Raw genomic sequence first — 17,860 nt, forward strand, 5'->3', positions numbered from 1 at the left:
TCCAAACTTCTTCCATTTACAGATGATGGAGGCCACTGTGCTCATTAGGACCTTCAATGCTGCAAACATTTTTCTGTACCCTTCCCCAGATCTGTGCCTTGATACAATACTGTCTCGGAGGTCTACAGATCATTCCTTGGACTTCATGGCTGGGTTTATGCTCTGACATGCACTGTTACCTTATAAAAAACCTTATACCTTATAGAAACGGGTGTGTGCCTTTTAAAAACATGTCAACTGAATTTACCACAGGTGGACAATCAAGTTGTAGAAACATCTCAAGGATGATCAGTGAAAACAGGATGCACCTGAGCTCAATTTTTGAATGTCATGGTAAAGGCTGTGAATAATTATGTACATGGGATTTTTTTGTTTTTTATTTTTAATAACTTTGCAAATATTTCAAACTAACTTCTTTCATGTTGTCATTATGAGGTATTGTTTGTAGAATTCTGAGGAGGAAAAAAATTGAATGTAGTCCATTTTGGAATAAGGCTGTAACATAACAAAATGTGGAAAAGGTGAAGCACTGGGAATACTTTCCGGATACAATGTAAATGCAGAAGTGAGCCTCATGTTGTACTCTCCAGCTTTAGTAAACAAACCCCATTGGCTGCTAGTTTTTTTTTTTTTTGTAGAATCTATAAATAGCACTTTAGACTTTATAGAACATTTGTTTGGTGCCCTAATTGAACTTCTCAATTCATTATTATTAATATTAATATACAGGATTTAAATAGTGCCAACAGAGTTTGCTCAGTGCTTTTTATAATATAAAGGGAGAAAATAAAGCAACAGTATAATTGAATCCAAGAGGCTTAGAAGGGCCCTGGTCCTGGGAGCTTACAATCTAATAGGCAGGGACTGTTGGAACAAAAGGTAATTACTGGGGGGGGATGAACTGATGGGAGGTATAAAATATTTAGTTATTAGCTGAAAGCATGTGGCCTTAGTCTCTTGAGAGGGGCTCCTATTTTGTGGAGAGCTGCCGAACACAAACCATCTGATTTTTTTGTTAGGACTTCCATTATTATGTATGGGGTATCTGTAGGACACCTCTCCTTGGGAAAGTGCGAAAAGAGGTCGAGGTAAGTCAGTAATGGAGAAAAATCAGCTGCATTGAGCCCACAGGCAATGCTGGTGATTAGCCCTATGCCCTCTTCCCTTTCTTTTTTTTTGGCACAGCTTCCAGAACTCCTATTAAGGCTACGTTCACATGTAGGCGTTTTGGGGCGTTTTTCAGCTCTAAGGATCAGCTGTAAAAACGCCCAACAAGACAAATCCTATTCATTTCAATGGCCCCTGTTCACATCTGAGTGTTCCAACGCCTTGAGCAAAACGTCCGACGCTCCAAAAGTACATGAGCTTCTTTTTGTGCAGATTACAGGCGTTTTTGTTAGATGCCAATGCCTTCCTCCAAACACCTGCAAAAAACACCTATAAAACACTTGTAAAAATGCCTATAGAAAACACCTGAAAAACGCCTGTAAAATAGCAACGCCTAGATGTGAACGTAGCCTTAATGAACCTTTAGATATATATCAAACACTTTATCTGCCAGCCCTACAAACAAATAGAGTCATTTTATTGTCCATTTCCAAAAATGTTAGTTTGCACTATTCACTCAAATTGTAGAGTATAAATTAAATTGTAGTCCTCTTAGGCAGAAATGGTAGTAATTCATCTTTTTGATCCACTGTCCAGGTTGTGCAAAGTGGAATTTCACAATCATTAATCTCTTTTAAACACACCCGTACACAAGAACAGCATCAGTGATAGCAGATGTCATTTATCTAAAATATTCAGATAAATTGTAAAATAATCCTTTAGGAAATCCAGATGTAAATTATTTCCATACATTTGTTTTCTTTACTGACGTCTCATATATCAGATGGATTAGAAATTTTATTGGATCATCGATAATGTTTTTGGCAAGCATACCGTTTTCATTGAAGGGCTTTATTGACCAGACAAGTGATCCATAGAAGTACAGAGACTGATATCTTGCACTAAGCAGGTGTCTTAACTATACAAATAAATAAAAAAATGAAGCGATCACATTCTTTTTCTTAAAGAGAAATAACTATTGCATGTGACTTCTGAAAGTGTTGGACTGAAGAAATATTAAAAAAGAATTCCATATTTTGTTGCTCTATAAATATAATCTCTGTAACACAGCATGGTAACAAAGATATTGCAGAAATGACAGAAGCTGACTGGATGCCATAGGCACAAACAAATACATTTATAAAGCACAGTAATATGCTTTTTAGATTTGCTTAGCACTCTTCTGCTGCTTTCATTTTGTGTTGTTGACTGCTGGTCTTTCTCTGCACTTGCAGGTAGTGTGGTTGGTCACAAAGGGAATGCTGGGCAGAGTATATACAGTGCCAGCAAGGAAGGCTTGGTTGGATTCTCCAAATCCCTGGCTAAAGAAGTTGCAAGGAAAAACATACGGGTCAATGTGGTTGCCCCCGGTAAGAAAACCTTTCTTTCTTTAGTGGTGAATGAGTGGAGTCCAGTCCCCCCACCGGTTAGAAGGCTAAAACCATCTATAATTAAGGACAGCAGATATGTATCTAAATAAAAAACACAGATACAGAGAAATCAGCACTCCCTACACAATACTCATTTAATGGAAGTGGTGCATGGTAAACTGTTTACAGGAGATGCTGGTCCTCTTTATCAAGGTTGGATACTAATAATTAAACCTTAATCCGAATCAATCAACCACAGAGCCCAACTGAATTGTTCTGCCCACACAGGAGACAGCCATCATCCAGTGGCTTCTCTAGTAACTTCCTTCTTCCTGAAGGTAAATGGGACAGTCTAAAAGTAAAAAGAAAAAAAAGGAGGAAAGGTTGTCAACGATTCTCCAGTTTAAAAATGGACAGGAGAGTTGGCTCACCTACCGCCTTATCGAAATGGGATTTTAGAGGCTGGGAGGTTGTCCTTGATAAACATACAACGTACTTTATATAAAAAGATATAACTTTATTAAGGCCATCAAAAATGGAGAATAAAAGCGCAATATGCAAATATAGAAGATGGATTTTTCATCCATAACATGTTTGTCATACTCCTAAATAGAAACAGGATAACTTGGTATATTCTACGCGTTTCGCTGAGCGATTAGGCTCCTGTGTTAGCTTCTTCAGGGACCAAGTTGAACATTCATAACACTGTTTCTAAATGCCTTTTACAAAACCACAGAGCATGCTGGGCATGGCAGGATCCCATGGCGCGGGAATAAGACCGGAGATGCAGTCCCAGAGGGAGATGGATACCTAAGTGGCCAATCGCCCACATGGAGACGCCCAATTGATGGGCACTGGACCAGACCTACGTCCTGTGGGAGTCCCACCCAGACAAATAGAATGAAGGAATGGGCACAAACACCACTCCAGTACTGTTAGCAATCAAATTCAAGAGAGCATCAAAAGGAAACAAACAATCCTCCTTCCAAGTCTGGCGTGTCCGACTACTGTACTGTAACAGTACTACTGTAACAGTACTGGCTACTGTAATAGTACTGGAGTGGCGTGGGCATGTCCCCCCACAACCCCTGGAGGTCGCGGGGTGGGCGCGGGCCCCTCCCTGGAATGGTCGGACCTTAGGGGCTCCCTCTGTTCCCTGGTATCCCGGAAGCCTAATCGGGTGTACCCCTTGCCTTCCCTCCCCCCCCAGTAAGTTTTCACCTTGGGGGGGGGGGGTAATAATGCGGCCTGTTCTTTGCACTTATTTGAGGGGGTTGGATCATCCGGGGGGGGACCCTTAGTTGCCTTTTGTTCTGGGACCCCTTTTGGGGGCCCCGGAGTCCGCATGGCGCACATGGGGGCCCCCTTTTTGCTGTGGTTCATGACCTTTGTGTTCCCATTAGTTTGTATGGGCAGCCATTTTCTAGGATTCCCCATTGAGAATGTATAGCAGCCATTTTCATGTGGTCTGGGGGCGGGACTGGCATGCAGAACATTTTTTTTTCTATGCTTGAGGCAGAGTTGCTTCCTCTTTCTGCTCTTCTGTTCTTCCGTTTAGACACTGACCAGGACTGCACCTTTTTTTATCTGGGCTGGTAAAGTTTCTGGGGGTCCCCTGAAGGTTTTCCTCTCCTGCCCTGCTATATTTATACATTGTTAAGGTTTTGGTGGTCCGCAGTAACAACGGGGAGACTGCGTTTTTCGTGGTCTTAAATGGACATTACACAAAAAATATTTTATTTGCAAATGGAGTTCCAGGATTAAATATCACCTGCAGACCCCCTGTAAATTACTGCGGGACCCTCCAGCTCGCAGTTGCAGCCCGAGATTGCGGTTTCTGCAAAGCCTGATGTCAAACGTGCAGTCGGTTTGTTCTGGTGCTGCTAGCTGCAAACGTCCTCCGTCCTCCCCTCCATCTGTAGGATCTTCAGATTCTGACACAAATACGGTTGCCGCAGACGCAGACCACCCTGAGGGGTCGGTGTCTTCACATTCTGACGGTGAAGAGGACCTGTCCTCCGCTGTCACGCGAGAGCACACCTTGGCGGAAAATTTGATAGTTTTTGTGTGGGGAAACGCCTAAATTGGCTGCTGAACCGACAGCGTCAGGTATGCATGTGTCTTTTGGCTCCCGCAAATATCGCGAATCGGGTAAAGTATTCCCTTGTCCTGACTTGTTTCACTCTATTGTGGATGAACAATGGCGACGCATTAAACACATAATGGTGGTGCCTAAGCGTTTTGCAGGCCGTTATCCCTTTGTGGAGGCGTTGGATACCAGGTAGGCTGTACCACCGAAAGTGGATTCTTCGGTGGCCAGGTTGAATACAGCGACTCTGGTGCCGGTGGCAGAGTTGCCAACCTTTTCAGATCCTGTGGATAGATGGTTGGAATCCTTATCCCGCCATGTACATGTGGTAATGGGTCACATGTTATAAGCTAACTTTGTGAACGTTCTCATAGCGCAGACTGCTAAGGAATGGGTGAAATTGCTGAAGAGTAACTTGGAAACGAGTTCCCCCTGCGGTTCTGGAACTGCTAGACCAGTTGGTTAAAGCCCTGGTGTTCATGTATGATACGTCCCTGGACTTGGCCTTATTGGTGGCCAGGACGCCAGCAGTGGAGGGTTGCTATTAGACGCCTGATCTGTCTAAAATGCTGGTCGGCTGACCAGGCTTCTAAAAAAGCTGTTTCTGATCTCCCTTTTACAGGGGAGGAGCTATTTGGAGCCTCTTTTGGCGAGTTGATCAAAGGTATCACGGGGGCAAGAGCACTAATCTGCCCCAATCATCTAAAGGCAATGCGCCACGCCCTAGGTGGGGGCCTTCCTTTTGCTTCTCATAAACGTATTTTTCGTACCTCTGGGTCAAAGGAAAAAGGTAAACCGTTTAGATCTTCGGGAGGGTCCAAGAAGCCATGGTCCGGTAAGTCCAAGGGTGGCAAATGCGGACCCACAGGCAAGCCCTCGTCTGCATGAAGGGACGCCCTCACCCGAGTCTGGGGTGGGGGGACGTCTTCAATTCTTCTGGGAACCCTGGACTTCCTTGATTCAGAACAAATGGGTTCACGAATTGATCCGTTACGGATACAAAATCGAATTCTGGTCTCGTCCACGAGACAGGTTCTTCACGTCCAATCTTCTATTGTCCCCAGCCAGGTTAAGGGACTTGAGAGGGGCAGTACATGACTTGCTGTCGCAAGGGGTGATTGTGCCGGTTCCAGCTCCGGTACGCTTTCGGGGGTTTTATTTAAACCTGTTCACCGTGCCCAGAAAAGAGGGCAAGGTGCGCCCCATCCTAGATCTCAAAGCCCTGAACACCTTTGTGCAGTTACAGAGGTTTCGGATTGAGTCCATCAATACAGTAGGGGCGTCTCTACATCAGGGAGATTTCTTGGCCTCCATAGATATCAAGGACGCATATCTACACATCCCTATCTACGCTGGACACCAGCGGTTTCTTCTCTTTGCAGTAGCGGAGCAGCATTATCAATTTGTGGGTTTACCCTTTGGTCTTGCCTCCGCTCGCAGGGTGTTTACTAAGGTTCTGGCTCTGGTGTTAGCATTGCTGCACCAGAGGGGGATCCTGTTAAGATCGGACTCTCATTCGGTTCTGTTGGAGAATCTAGAGGTCACTGTCTGAACTCTACAAGAGTTTGGTTGGAACATCAATTTAAAAAAATCCATGTTGACTCCGGTCCTGAGACTGGAGTACCTAGGCATGACTCTGGATTCAGCCTTGGCGAGGGTTTTCCTTCCCCCAGACAAGCTACAAAAGTTGCCGGGATTGATTCAGTCGTTGTTGGACAAACAAGCTGTCTTCCCTCAGAGTTTGCACGCGAGCTTTGGGTCTGATGGTGTCAACCTTCAAAGCGGTGCCGTTTGTTCAGTTCCATGCAGATGGAGATTCTGGTGAAGTGGACTCCTTGATTCGGTTGAACCACAACACGAAGTCTGCCCTGTTGTGGTGGATGCAGTCTCCGGCACTATGCCACGGCAAGTCTTTGCTTCCGTTATTCTGGACGGTTGTGACCACTGATGCCAGCCTGACAGGCTGGGGCGGGGTGCTGAGGAAGCTCTGTGCTCAAGGTACCTGGATGGTGGAAGAGGCAAAACTTCCAATCAATGTTTTGGAACTCAGATTGATCAAACCGGTCATTGGACCACTCGCCTTCGCGATTGTCCGGTTTAATCAGACAACACCACGGCTGTGGCTTACATCAATCACCAGGGGGGCACCAGGAGTGTCCTGGCGGCCAAGCAGGTGGCCGAGATTCTTACTTGGGCAGAAAGATTTGTTCCAGCCCTCTCTGCTGTACACATCCCAGGACAGGAGTGGAAAACTGGCAGGCCGATTACCTGAGTCGTCAGGTGTTGGATCAAGTGGAGTGGTCCCTACACCTGGGGGTGTTTCACCTACTGTGCGTTTTTGAAGGTGCAGAGATTTGTAGCCAGGTCTCGAGATCCCCTGGCCGACGCCCTGGTGGCTCCTTGGGATCAGTATCGGCTCATTTATGCATTTCCCCCGTTGAAACTTCTGCTGCGTCTTCTGCGCAGGATAGAGGTGGAAAACATTCCGGTCATTCTGGTGACTGGCCTCGTCGGTCTTGGTACGCAGACCTAATAAGATTGGCCATCGGTACCCCTTAGAGACTTCCTCTCAGGGAAGATCTGTTGTCTCAAGGTCCGATCTTCCATCCTGCTTTACAGTTGCTGGCTTTAACGGGTCCGCCGGTCACTCGCGATCGTCAGTTACAGGGGGAGAAAGGCAGGCGGCTAATGTAAACAAAGCCGCCTGTCATTCTCCCCTGTGTAACAGCAGAGATCATACGGTCCTGCTATGTAGGATCGTAGATCTCTGTTACACAAACAGCCACATCCCTGCACAGTAAGAAGCACGCCCCTAGGGACACACTTAACCCCTCCTTCCCCAATAAAGTTAACCCCTCCCCTGCCAGTGTCATTTTTACAGTAACAGTGCATATGTATAGCACTGATTACTGTAGTAATGTCACTGGTACCCCCAAAAGTGTAAAAAAATGTCAGTCAAGGATCCGATCTGTCCGCCACAATGTCGCAGTCCCGCAAAAAAAATCGCAGATCGCCGCCTTTACTCGTTAAAAAAAACGACAAAAATCTTTCCCTTAGTTAGTAAACGCAATAACTTTTGCGCAAACCAATCAAAATACGCTTATTGCGATTTTTTACCAAACCTATGTAGCAGAAAACAAATTGGCCACAAATGTTAAAAAATTTTGATTTTTACATTTTTTTGGGGAAATTTCATATAAAAAAATGTGAAAAATATTGTTGTTTTTGCAAAATTGTCGCTCTTTTTTTGTTTATAGCGCATGATCAAAAAATCGCAGAGGTGATCAAATACCACCAAAAGAAAGCTCTGTTTGTTGGAAAAAAAGGACGTCAAATTCGTTTAGGTACAGCGCCGCACGACCGCACAATTGTCCATTAAAGTCACGCAGTACCGAATCGCAAAATAGGGCCTGGTCAGGAAGGGGGTAAAATCTTCCGGGGCTTAAGTGGTTAAGCAGAGCTGCGTCTGTGGATGAACGATAGAGAACTGGATTTTTGTAAGAACTTACCGTAAAATCCTTTTCTCTGAAGTTCGACAGGCGCAGCACCCGCCTCTCTACTTTTGGAGTTATGGGGTCTTTTTCTGTCACTGCTTGCAACTCACTGTTTGAGTATAGCAGGGCCTGAGGGGTTATGCCTGCTGGGACAGCCCCTATAGGCGTGGACACGTTTTTTTCCACCTAGTGCCTATCCCTAGTGGGAGGAGCATAACCCTATAGACTGATTAAGCAGAGCTGCGTCTGTTGATTGACTTCAGAGAAAAGGATTTTACGGTTAAGTTCTTACAAAAATCCAGCTTTTACACAATGTGCAGAATTAACTCCTTAGATTCCATGGTGAGTATAAAAAGCATGCTTTACTGCATATACAGACTGATTTTTACAGTTGTGGGTTTAGTTACACTTTATGATGAAGGCAAAGTATGTTGACAAACAAAACAAGTGTTAAAGTGATACTAAACACATGGTTTAATTTACATTCTCCCTTCTATTTCTGTATATGGATAATGTCACTGTAATTATTTTATTGAAAAATAAAAATGACCTTTTTTTTCTAATTGATATGCAGCTGTCACATGATCCAGCCTTTTACCAGCCTGTCTGCAGGGAAACGTAAACAGGAGGAGCTTCTAGTCCTCTTCTGCTGGTCATATGTTCAAAATAATAAAATAAACAGCTTTTGGAATACAGAGTAAAAATAAATTAGTATCAATAAAGATTTTAAATTGTCATACAAATTTATATTTGAAATCAAATCTTTATTTTGTGGCAATAACATGGTGTGGACGGATCTCTGCCAGTGTCATGCCCCCCCCAGCCTGTGTCTTAGAATAAGAGGGAGGTGAAGCCTCCATCGATTTACATGTAATATCCCACCCCCATAGTGTTTAGCTGGTTAGTGGGCATGGAGGAAGAGGAGGGGTGTGGGTTGTTATTTACCACTGTATACAGTGGGTACGGAAAGTATTCAGACCCCCTTAAATTTTTCACTCTTTGTTATATTGCAGCCATTTGCTAAAATAATTTAAGTTCATTCTTCTTCCTCGTGAATGTACACATAGCACCCCATACTGACAGAAAAACACAGAATTGTTGACATTGTTGCAGATTTATTAAAAAAGAAAAACTGAAATATCACATGGTCCTAAGTATTCAGACCCTTTGCTGTGACACTCATATATTTAACTCAGGTGCTTTCCATTTCTTCTGATCATCCTTGAGATGGTTCTACACCTTCATTTGAGTCCAGCTGTGTTTGATTATACTGATTGGACTTGATTAGGAAAGCCACACACCTGTCTATATAAGACCTTCCAGATCACAATGCATGTCAGAGCAAATGAGAATCATGAGGTCAAAGGAACTGCCTGAAGAGCTCAGAGACAGAATTTTGGCAAGGCACAGATCTGGCCAAGGTTACAAAAAGATTTCTGCTGCACTTAAGGTTCCTAAGAGCACATTGGCCTCCATAATCCTCAAATGCAAGACGTTTGGGACGACCAGAACCCTTCCTAGAGCTGGCCGTCCAGCCAAACTGAGCTATCGGGGGAGAAGAGCCTTGGTGAGAGAGGTAAAGAAGAACCCAAAGATCACTGTGGCTGAGCTCCAGAGATGCAGTCAGGAGATGGGAGAAAGTTGTAGAAAGTCAACCATCACTGCAGCCCTCCACCAGTCGGTGCTTTATGGCAGAGTGGCCCGACGGAAGCCTCTCCTCAGTGTAAGACACATGAAAGCCCGCATGGAGTTTGCTAAAAAACACCTGAAGGACTCCAAGATGGTGAGAAATAAGATTCTCTGGTCTGATGAGACCAAAATAGAACTTTTTGGCCTTAATTCTAAGCGGTATGTGTGGAGAAAACCAGGCACTGCTCATCACCTGTCCAATACAGTCCCAACAGTGAAGCATGGTGGTGGCAGCATCATGCTGTGGGGGTGTTTTTCAGCTGCAGGGACAGGACGACTGGTTGCAATCGAGGGAAAGATGAATGCGGCCAAGTACAGGGATATCCTGGACAAAAACCTTCTCCAGAGTGCTCTGGACCTCAGACTGGGCCGAAGGTTTACATTCCAACAAAACAATGACCCTAAGCACACAGCTAAAATAACGAAGGAGTGGCTTCACAACAACTCCGTGACTGTTCTTGAATGGCCCAGCCAGAGCCCTGACTTAAACCCAATTGAGCATCTCTGGAGAGACCTAAAAATGGCTGTCCACCAACGTTTACCATCCAACCTGACAGAACTGGAGAGGATCTGCAAGGAGGAATGACAGAGGATCCCCAAATCCAGGTGTGAAAGACTTGTTGCATCTTTCCCAAAAAGACTCCTGGCTGTATTAGATCAAAAGGGGGTTTCTACTAAATACTGAGCAAAGGGTCTGAATACTTAGGACCATGTGATATTTCAGTTTTTCTTTTTTAATAAATCTGCAACAATGTCAACAATTCTGTGTTTTTCTGTCAGTATGGGGTGCTATGTGTACATTCATGAGGAAGAAGAATGAACTTAAATGATTTTAGCAAATGGCTGCAATATAACAAAGAGTGAAAAATTTAAGGGGGTCTGAATACTTTCCGTACCCACTGTATATACCCATATGTGTGACTCTATAATAGTCACATGGGCTGCTCAGATGTGATAGGGAAAAAATGCTCAGCACTGAAAACTGAGCATGTGCGGGGTGGCCACCACAGCTGCAAAATCTCTAGCTGAATTGGGGACATGAACAGAAGGGGGAGACAGGGAGCAGCAGAATACAGAAAAGTAATCTCATAGTGACTGAGTGAGTAGGAACAGCATGTAATGCATAATTTATTGATATTTTTTTATGATGTTGGTTTACTGACATTTTAACACACCAAAACACAGCACTAAAGCTAGATACACACTATCCAACTTTTGTGGTTAGATTTCCTTCAGATTTATCTTTTCTATGTAGTACCAGGGCCTGCCAGATTGCATACAAATTGAAAGTGTTTAGGTTTGACCTCATATTATATGGTTTTGGTAAATCTAAAGGAAAAAGTCTTCAGAAAATCTTATAGTGTGTATGGCCCATAAAGGTGCAAATGGACCCTTAGTGTATGTGTTTCACAAGAGAGGACCGATTTCTCTACCATCTCTAAAGGTTTTCTTTGTTCAGCAATTCCTGCTTGAGTTTATACTGCCTCTACTTACTTCCAGATAAGGATTCTGGGGGTGGGGGGGGGGGGGGGGTCATCCCTTGGGAATTGTTAGAGTGGTACAATTCTTAGAACTTCTGGCTATCTCTGTTAAATTTCATCCAATATGCAAAGTGGTTAGAAGGTTTATGTCTTCATGAAAGCTTTCAAGAGAGCACATGCAATATTTCAGGAGAAAACTGTTAGTAAATCAAAGAAATCTACAGCTGGGATTGAGATACCTATTAAAAAGGGAAAAATCGGAACTAACTGAAAGGAATTGATAAGGGGAATATTATCAGAAATATGTTTTTTCCTGATGAGTGAAATGCTAAAACTGCTTAGTTATTTTACAGAACTTTTTTATTCGCTGCAGAAAATACACTTTAAAATGTAGGGGAGCCTCCATTCTTTATAATTAATAATTTTACGAAGTTAAAAAAATTCCCTTTATCTATTTTACTATGTATACAGTATCATACATTAATAAGCATTCATAATTTTTAGGATTCATTCACACGGATATGACTTCAAGCTTGGATAAGGACTTGCTGAGCCGAAATATCCCCCTGAGCAGGTTTGGTGAAGCGGAAGAAGTGGCTCATGCTGTGGCTTTCTTGTTGGAATCCCCATATGTTACTGGCCATGTTTTAGTGGTGGATGGAGGGTTACAACTCCAGATTTAAATTGCATTATGTAAATAAAAATAAAGCATTTTTACTAATATCCTACTTTTTGCTTATCCAGGTACTGGCAAGGTTGGGCCAAAGGGAAGGCAATAAACACAGCACGTTAACAGGAGCAGTGTGCCAGGGGGGATGTGGTGTACTTTGGCCATTTTACCAAAAAGAATCCTGTCTCAGTACTAGCGACAAACTACTCAAGTAACCAAGTGCTTTAAGTCTTACGTTTCTCAAAGACTATAGTGGCTTATGAACATTGGCGCAAATGCGGAACTGTTGCCCATAACAACCACTCCCATTTTTCATGAATTAAGGAATCTGGAATTGGTACCCATAGCAACCAGTTTTGCTCTGCTTTTTGTCCCACAGCTTTGAGTTCCCATACTTTCTGCAACAATAGCTACTGCTGTGAGGAGTTTGTTTAATTTACTGCAGATTGAATCACTTGTTGCTAATACACCAACAGTTCAGCAAAGTTCATATCCCAAATCTACAAGAAAAGAGCCTCATGGAATTGTTCTTTATGTGCACTGATGCACTGTAGTACTACTATTCATTGTAAATGGCACACTGCAGGACTGATTTTAGGTCTATTGTGCTGCAACAGACTGCACATTAAAGCGAATGGTTTGCCATAACATGCAGGCAATAATTGCACTTCAACAGACCAGAGTGGGCCCTTTATTGTTCCAACCACTGGATGATAATAACTTGCACTGTTTTACTATATAATTTATGCATTGCGCTATACCTTCTCAATGCTTGGCTCAAAGTTAGAGTTGATCAGAATATAGTGTTCCAGGAGAATCCTTGTACTGGTTTTTGGTGGTCCATTTTACAATCCAGCGTATGTAAGGCATGTTTTTTTTTGTTGTTGCTCGTTTTGGATAGAGTTGGAAGAGTTAGTCTCTCTGACAGGTTTATATTACTGTCAGGGTTCCCATCAAGGAGATTCATCCCTCTGCTTCTCCTGATGAACACTGGCACCAAGACAAAATGATAGGAGAGACAAACTTTGCAAAGCTCCTGATGACACGTTCAACGCGAAACAGCCGTAGAGCTATTACCTCAATGCCTAAGGTCCAGCCACCACTCCATTTTTTAAGTGGTGGCTCTTGATGTGAGTCTTTGTTTTACACTGTACTGGCTTGTCAGTGTTGCAGTATTGTTTTATTAGAATTTTTAATTTCATACTACACCATGAGCCTCTTCTTTTTATTTAAACTCTCTCATGTGGTGTGCTGAGCTGACAACTTTACTGGAGGATGTTCTCGTGGCTGGATGTCATCGCTTTTCCAGGCTTTCCAAGATCAGGAGGTTTATGGACACATACCTTATTGCTGTCCTATAATATAGACAGCATTTCTCTCTGGTGATTTTGAATTTCACTCAAACGGTGGAGGATACAGCTGCACGTGTGATTCTTACGGCTCATTGCACTGGGACACTTCAAATTTAACACTTGATAGAACTTTTCTTTGTTTTTATTCCAATTGTTTTATTGCATTTCGCATCCCATGATTGGGACATTTCATATATTTCATGCACTTTAATATGTTTGCACTTTATTATATTTGAGCGCTGCAATATTTTTGTATATTTGATGTTTTAGTGTATATATATTTTGCACTTTTTTGCTAGCAGCTTTTTACTTATATTTTAAGCGCTGATTCACAATTCTTGTTATCAGTGGTGACAAGATGTTCCTGTAACTTTCTTATTTTGGGAATTCCCCTCAATTTAGAGACATTTCCTGGGTCTCCAGGACAGGAAGTGACAAGAATTGGAATGTCCAAAGCAGGACATGGGTATAAAAACAAATCAAGTTTTTTTTTCATGTATTACACATTTACTCTCCAAGATATTGCATATTTTTATTTCAAATATTTACACTTTTATTTATTCCATGATAATAGAAGGTCTATATTGTATAGGATTCTGGTAGTCTTGTAGCGAAATAACATAATTGTCTTTTAATTTCTGTTTTATATAATGGATTTTTAGTAATCAGGGTACAATATGAGCTGGGACCACTGGGTGGCCTACACTACAGAAATGCATAGTAACAAATGAAATAATGATTCATGAGAGATACTTGATTTCAAAGTATTTATATTTAATTTGGATAATGTTATGTTTTTTAAAAAACGATTAATATCCAATGTGTACAGCAGGTATAATGCGGGGTATCTATTCAAATTTGGGCGATTATTGTATTAATGCCAGAAAAGGTATCAAATACCAACACTAAAGATGGCGGAATTACAGCTTCCTGATGACGATCTGCCGATTGATCAAAACGTGGCGATGCTTTATCGTGGCATTGCGACGCAACTTCCGCTTACGTCATTTCTGGACATAGAGGGGAGGCACATCATGGGTAGCATAGAAAACACCGGCAAGGAGCCTGCTACGGATTCATGTTGTACACACCAGGTGCCAGGATTTTTGGCACCAATAAATGGGAGTTTGAACTTTTTACTCCTTATACCTAATACAATTTTAACCTATAGTTTTACGCTATGAGTCCTCCCTCCTTTTTTTCCTTCCCTTCAAATCACTATCTGAGGAAAAGGAATACGGTGCCCAGTATGCATTGATATTATCCAGAAGATCAATCCTCTAAAAGCACAGCTGATCACACTAGAGAGGTGGACAAACATTGGGGTGAGTGCACATCTATGTGGGGCACCTCAAGCACAGTTGGAGTGAAACACTAAAGTATTGTCCAAAAAACACGAGCACTTTATCACGGGACTTATAAATGAATTGCATTTAGTCAAATATTAATGGACTGTGATGCACTACTTTGATTGAGTTGAATTATGTTTAAATTTACTACTGAGCACAGTGTATTTTTTTTTTTCACTCTTAACTTGTATTGCTATCAGCATACTTTTACACTGCAGCTAGGAATTCACAAATTGTTTGACACATTTTGGTTTTGTTTTCTTTGGCGCAAAGTTAATTGTTTCAGTTTGCTAAATGGGTTTTAACTCTTCAGTACTTTATCGAAAACTGTGTAAAAAAGTTTAGGCAGTACAAACGCAGTGCATCTGGAAAGTTTTCACAGTGCTTCACTTTTTCCACATTTTATGTTGCAACCTTATTCCTAAATAAAATACATTTATTTTCCTCAAAGTTCTACAAACAATACTTCATAATGACAATTTGAAAGAAGAGGCCACTTGTGGTAAGTTTAGTTGATTGGACATGATTTGGAAAGGCACACACCTGTCTATAAAATGCAAAGGTGTACAGTGCCATATAATAAATCAATAAATGTACATGCAAGTAGAGGGTCACAGATTAACCAAAAGAACAGTCCAAAAGTCCATAATAGGTCTTATCGAGTGTGGAAACCAGTTGATGGTGAAAAGCTGAAAAGGAATCCAACACCAAGGGACTTTCTTTCACAAACAGTGCAACACCACGTGCTCTAATAGGTATATCTCCTTACCAGAACGATTGACCCCCGGTTAGGAGAGGTCAAACGAGCATGTGTAAAGATGACAAACTCTGGACATATAGTACACACATCCGGTGGTCCAATAACACTGTCTGTGAAAATGGTAACTCCATACACCTCCACTCCTCCTAGTACTCTTCAGATGGATAAATTGAATGTACCTCCAAAACAAAGGAGACTCCAATGGTGCAGTACGTACAGTTTATTGGTAAAGATAATACAAATTAGGAAACTCACATGTCAGCAGATGATACGAACATGATGCACAAATGGCATGTCTACGTGTCTACGCCCACAGCCGCGACCATCTTGACACATGCTTGTTTGACCCCTCCTAACTGGGGGTCAATCGTTCTGGTAAGGAGACATCCCTATTAGAGCACGTGGTGTTGCACTGTTTGTGAAAGAAAGTCCCTTGGTGTTGAATTCCTTTTCACCATCAACTGGTTTTCAGACTCGATAAGACCTATTATGGACTTTTGGACTGTTCTTTTGGTTAATCTGTGACCCTCTACTTGCATGTACATTTATTGATTTATTATATGGCCCTGTACACCTTTGCATTTTATTTTTATATGGTCTGATCTTACCCATGTACTGGCTGCCTTTATCTGAGTAAGCGTGGTTATTTCTGGCTTCTATTTCTACACACCTGTTTATATAAAGTCCCACAGTTAATAGTGCATGTCAGAGCACAAACCCAGCCATGAAGTCCAAGGAATTAGCTGTAGACCTCCGAGATAGGATTGTATCGAGGCACAGATCTGGGGAAGGTTACAGAAAAATTTCTGCAGCATTGAAGGTCCCAATGAGCGCAGTGGCCTCCATCATCCATAAATTGAAGAAGTTTGGAACCACCAGGACTCTTCCTAAAGCGGGCCCGCTCGGCCAAACTGAGCGATTGGGAGAGAAGGGCCTTAGTCAGGGAGGTCCACAAGAACCTGATGGTCACTCTCCAGAAGAACAATTCTCTCTGCAGCACCAATCAGGCTTGTATGGTAGAGTGGCCAGATGGAAGCCACGCCTCAGAATAAGGCATATGACAGCTTGCTTGGAGTTTGCCAAAAAGCACCTGAAGGACTCTCCGACCCATGAGAAACAAAATTCTCTGGTCTGATGAAACAAAGATTAAACTCTGGCTTGAATGGCAAGCGCCATGTCTGGAGGAAACTAGGCACCGATCATTACCGTGCTAATACCATCCCTACAGTCAAGTAAGGTGGTGGCAGCATCATGCTGTGGGGATGTTTTTCAGTGTCAGGAACTGGGAGACTTATCAGGATCGAGGGAAAGATGAATGCAGCAATGTACAGAGACATCCTTGATAAAGCACTCTGGACCTGAGGCTGGGGCTAAGGTTCATCTTCTAACAGGACAATGACCCTAAGCACACAGCCAAGATAAGAAAGGAGTGGCTACGGGACAACTCTGTGAATGTCCTTGAGTGGCCCAGCCAGAGCCCAGACTTGAAGCTGATTGAACATCTCTGGAGAGATCTGAAAATGGCTGTGCACCGGCACTCTCCATCCAACCAGATAGAGCTTGAGAGGTCCTGTGATGAAGAATGGGAGAAACTGCCTAAAAATAGGTGTGCGAGGCTTTTGGCACCATACTTAAAAAGACTTGAGGCTGTAATTGGTGTCAAAGGTGCTTCAGCAAAGTTTTGAGCAAAGGCTGTGAATACTTATGTACATGTGATTTTTTTTTTTTTTAATACATTTGCAAAGATTTCAAACCTTTTTCACATTGTCATTATGAGGTATTATTTGTAGAATTTTGAAGAAAATAATATATTTAATCCATTTTGGAATAAGGCTATTCCATAACAAAATGTTCAAAAAGTGAAGTGCTGTGAATATTTTCTGGATGCGCTGTAAATAGTGTCTGGATTCCATAGTAAATGGGAAATATACGGTATATACAGTACTTGCTCTTTCTGTTTGAAAATGCTAGTTGCTTGGCTTCAAAAATTGTTCTTTTGTACTGTAACTTTGTTTGCTATATGCTTGTGTTTTTTTTTTTTTTTTTTTTGCTTATAATCTAGTAGTATTGAAGCCAGATACTTTTTAAATTTTTAAGGAATCCAGCAATGGTATGAATCCCTATATGACAGCTGTACTAGTGTAGTAATGGGGTGTCAGTGTATAAAATATGCAGCCTTCTGGCATTGCTATAATGTTTTTAGTGTATTTCCACATACTGTAGATTGTTAGTAATGAGTTCCAGAAGGTCATTAGACCTCTTCTAGGGGAAATTTTAATCTGACACAGGATTTTGTTTATTAGAGTGAGAGTATTAGTGCATACTTAATGTGTGATTTAATTTGTTATAATTAGTTTTTGTTTCGGCAGTTGGGATTATTTATTAGCAGCTATTAGACCCGCCATTACTGTTCACTGTGAAGAATGTCTGTGGTCCCTGTGTGTTTGTTTAAATGTATAGGTTTATTATTAAAGACCCAAAACACCTCCTGACTTTTTG

General features: G+C 42.1%; 1 protein-coding gene across 1 annotated transcript in view; it reads left to right on the forward strand.

Annotated features, from left to right (window-relative positions):
* Positions 1 to 11,942, forward strand: part of CBR4 (carbonyl reductase 4) — a 62,021-nt gene extending 50,079 nt beyond the window's left edge. Inside the window, exons 5-6 of the mRNA XM_082252343.1 lie at positions 2,343 to 2,477; positions 11,735 to 11,942. Coding sequence (XP_082108469.1) covers positions 2,343 to 2,477; positions 11,735 to 11,913 — 314 coding nt within the window. The 3' untranslated portion in view covers positions 11,914 to 11,942. The remainder of the gene's footprint in view (positions 1 to 2,342; positions 2,478 to 11,734) is intronic.
* The last annotated feature ends 5,918 nt before the right edge of the window (positions 11,943 to 17,860 follow it).

This window comes from Pelophylax lessonae, assembly GCF_965119305.1.
Source record: "Pelophylax lessonae genome assembly, chromosome: 1".
Classification (NCBI taxonomy): Eukaryota; Metazoa; Chordata; class Amphibia; order Anura; family Ranidae; genus Pelophylax; species Pelophylax lessonae.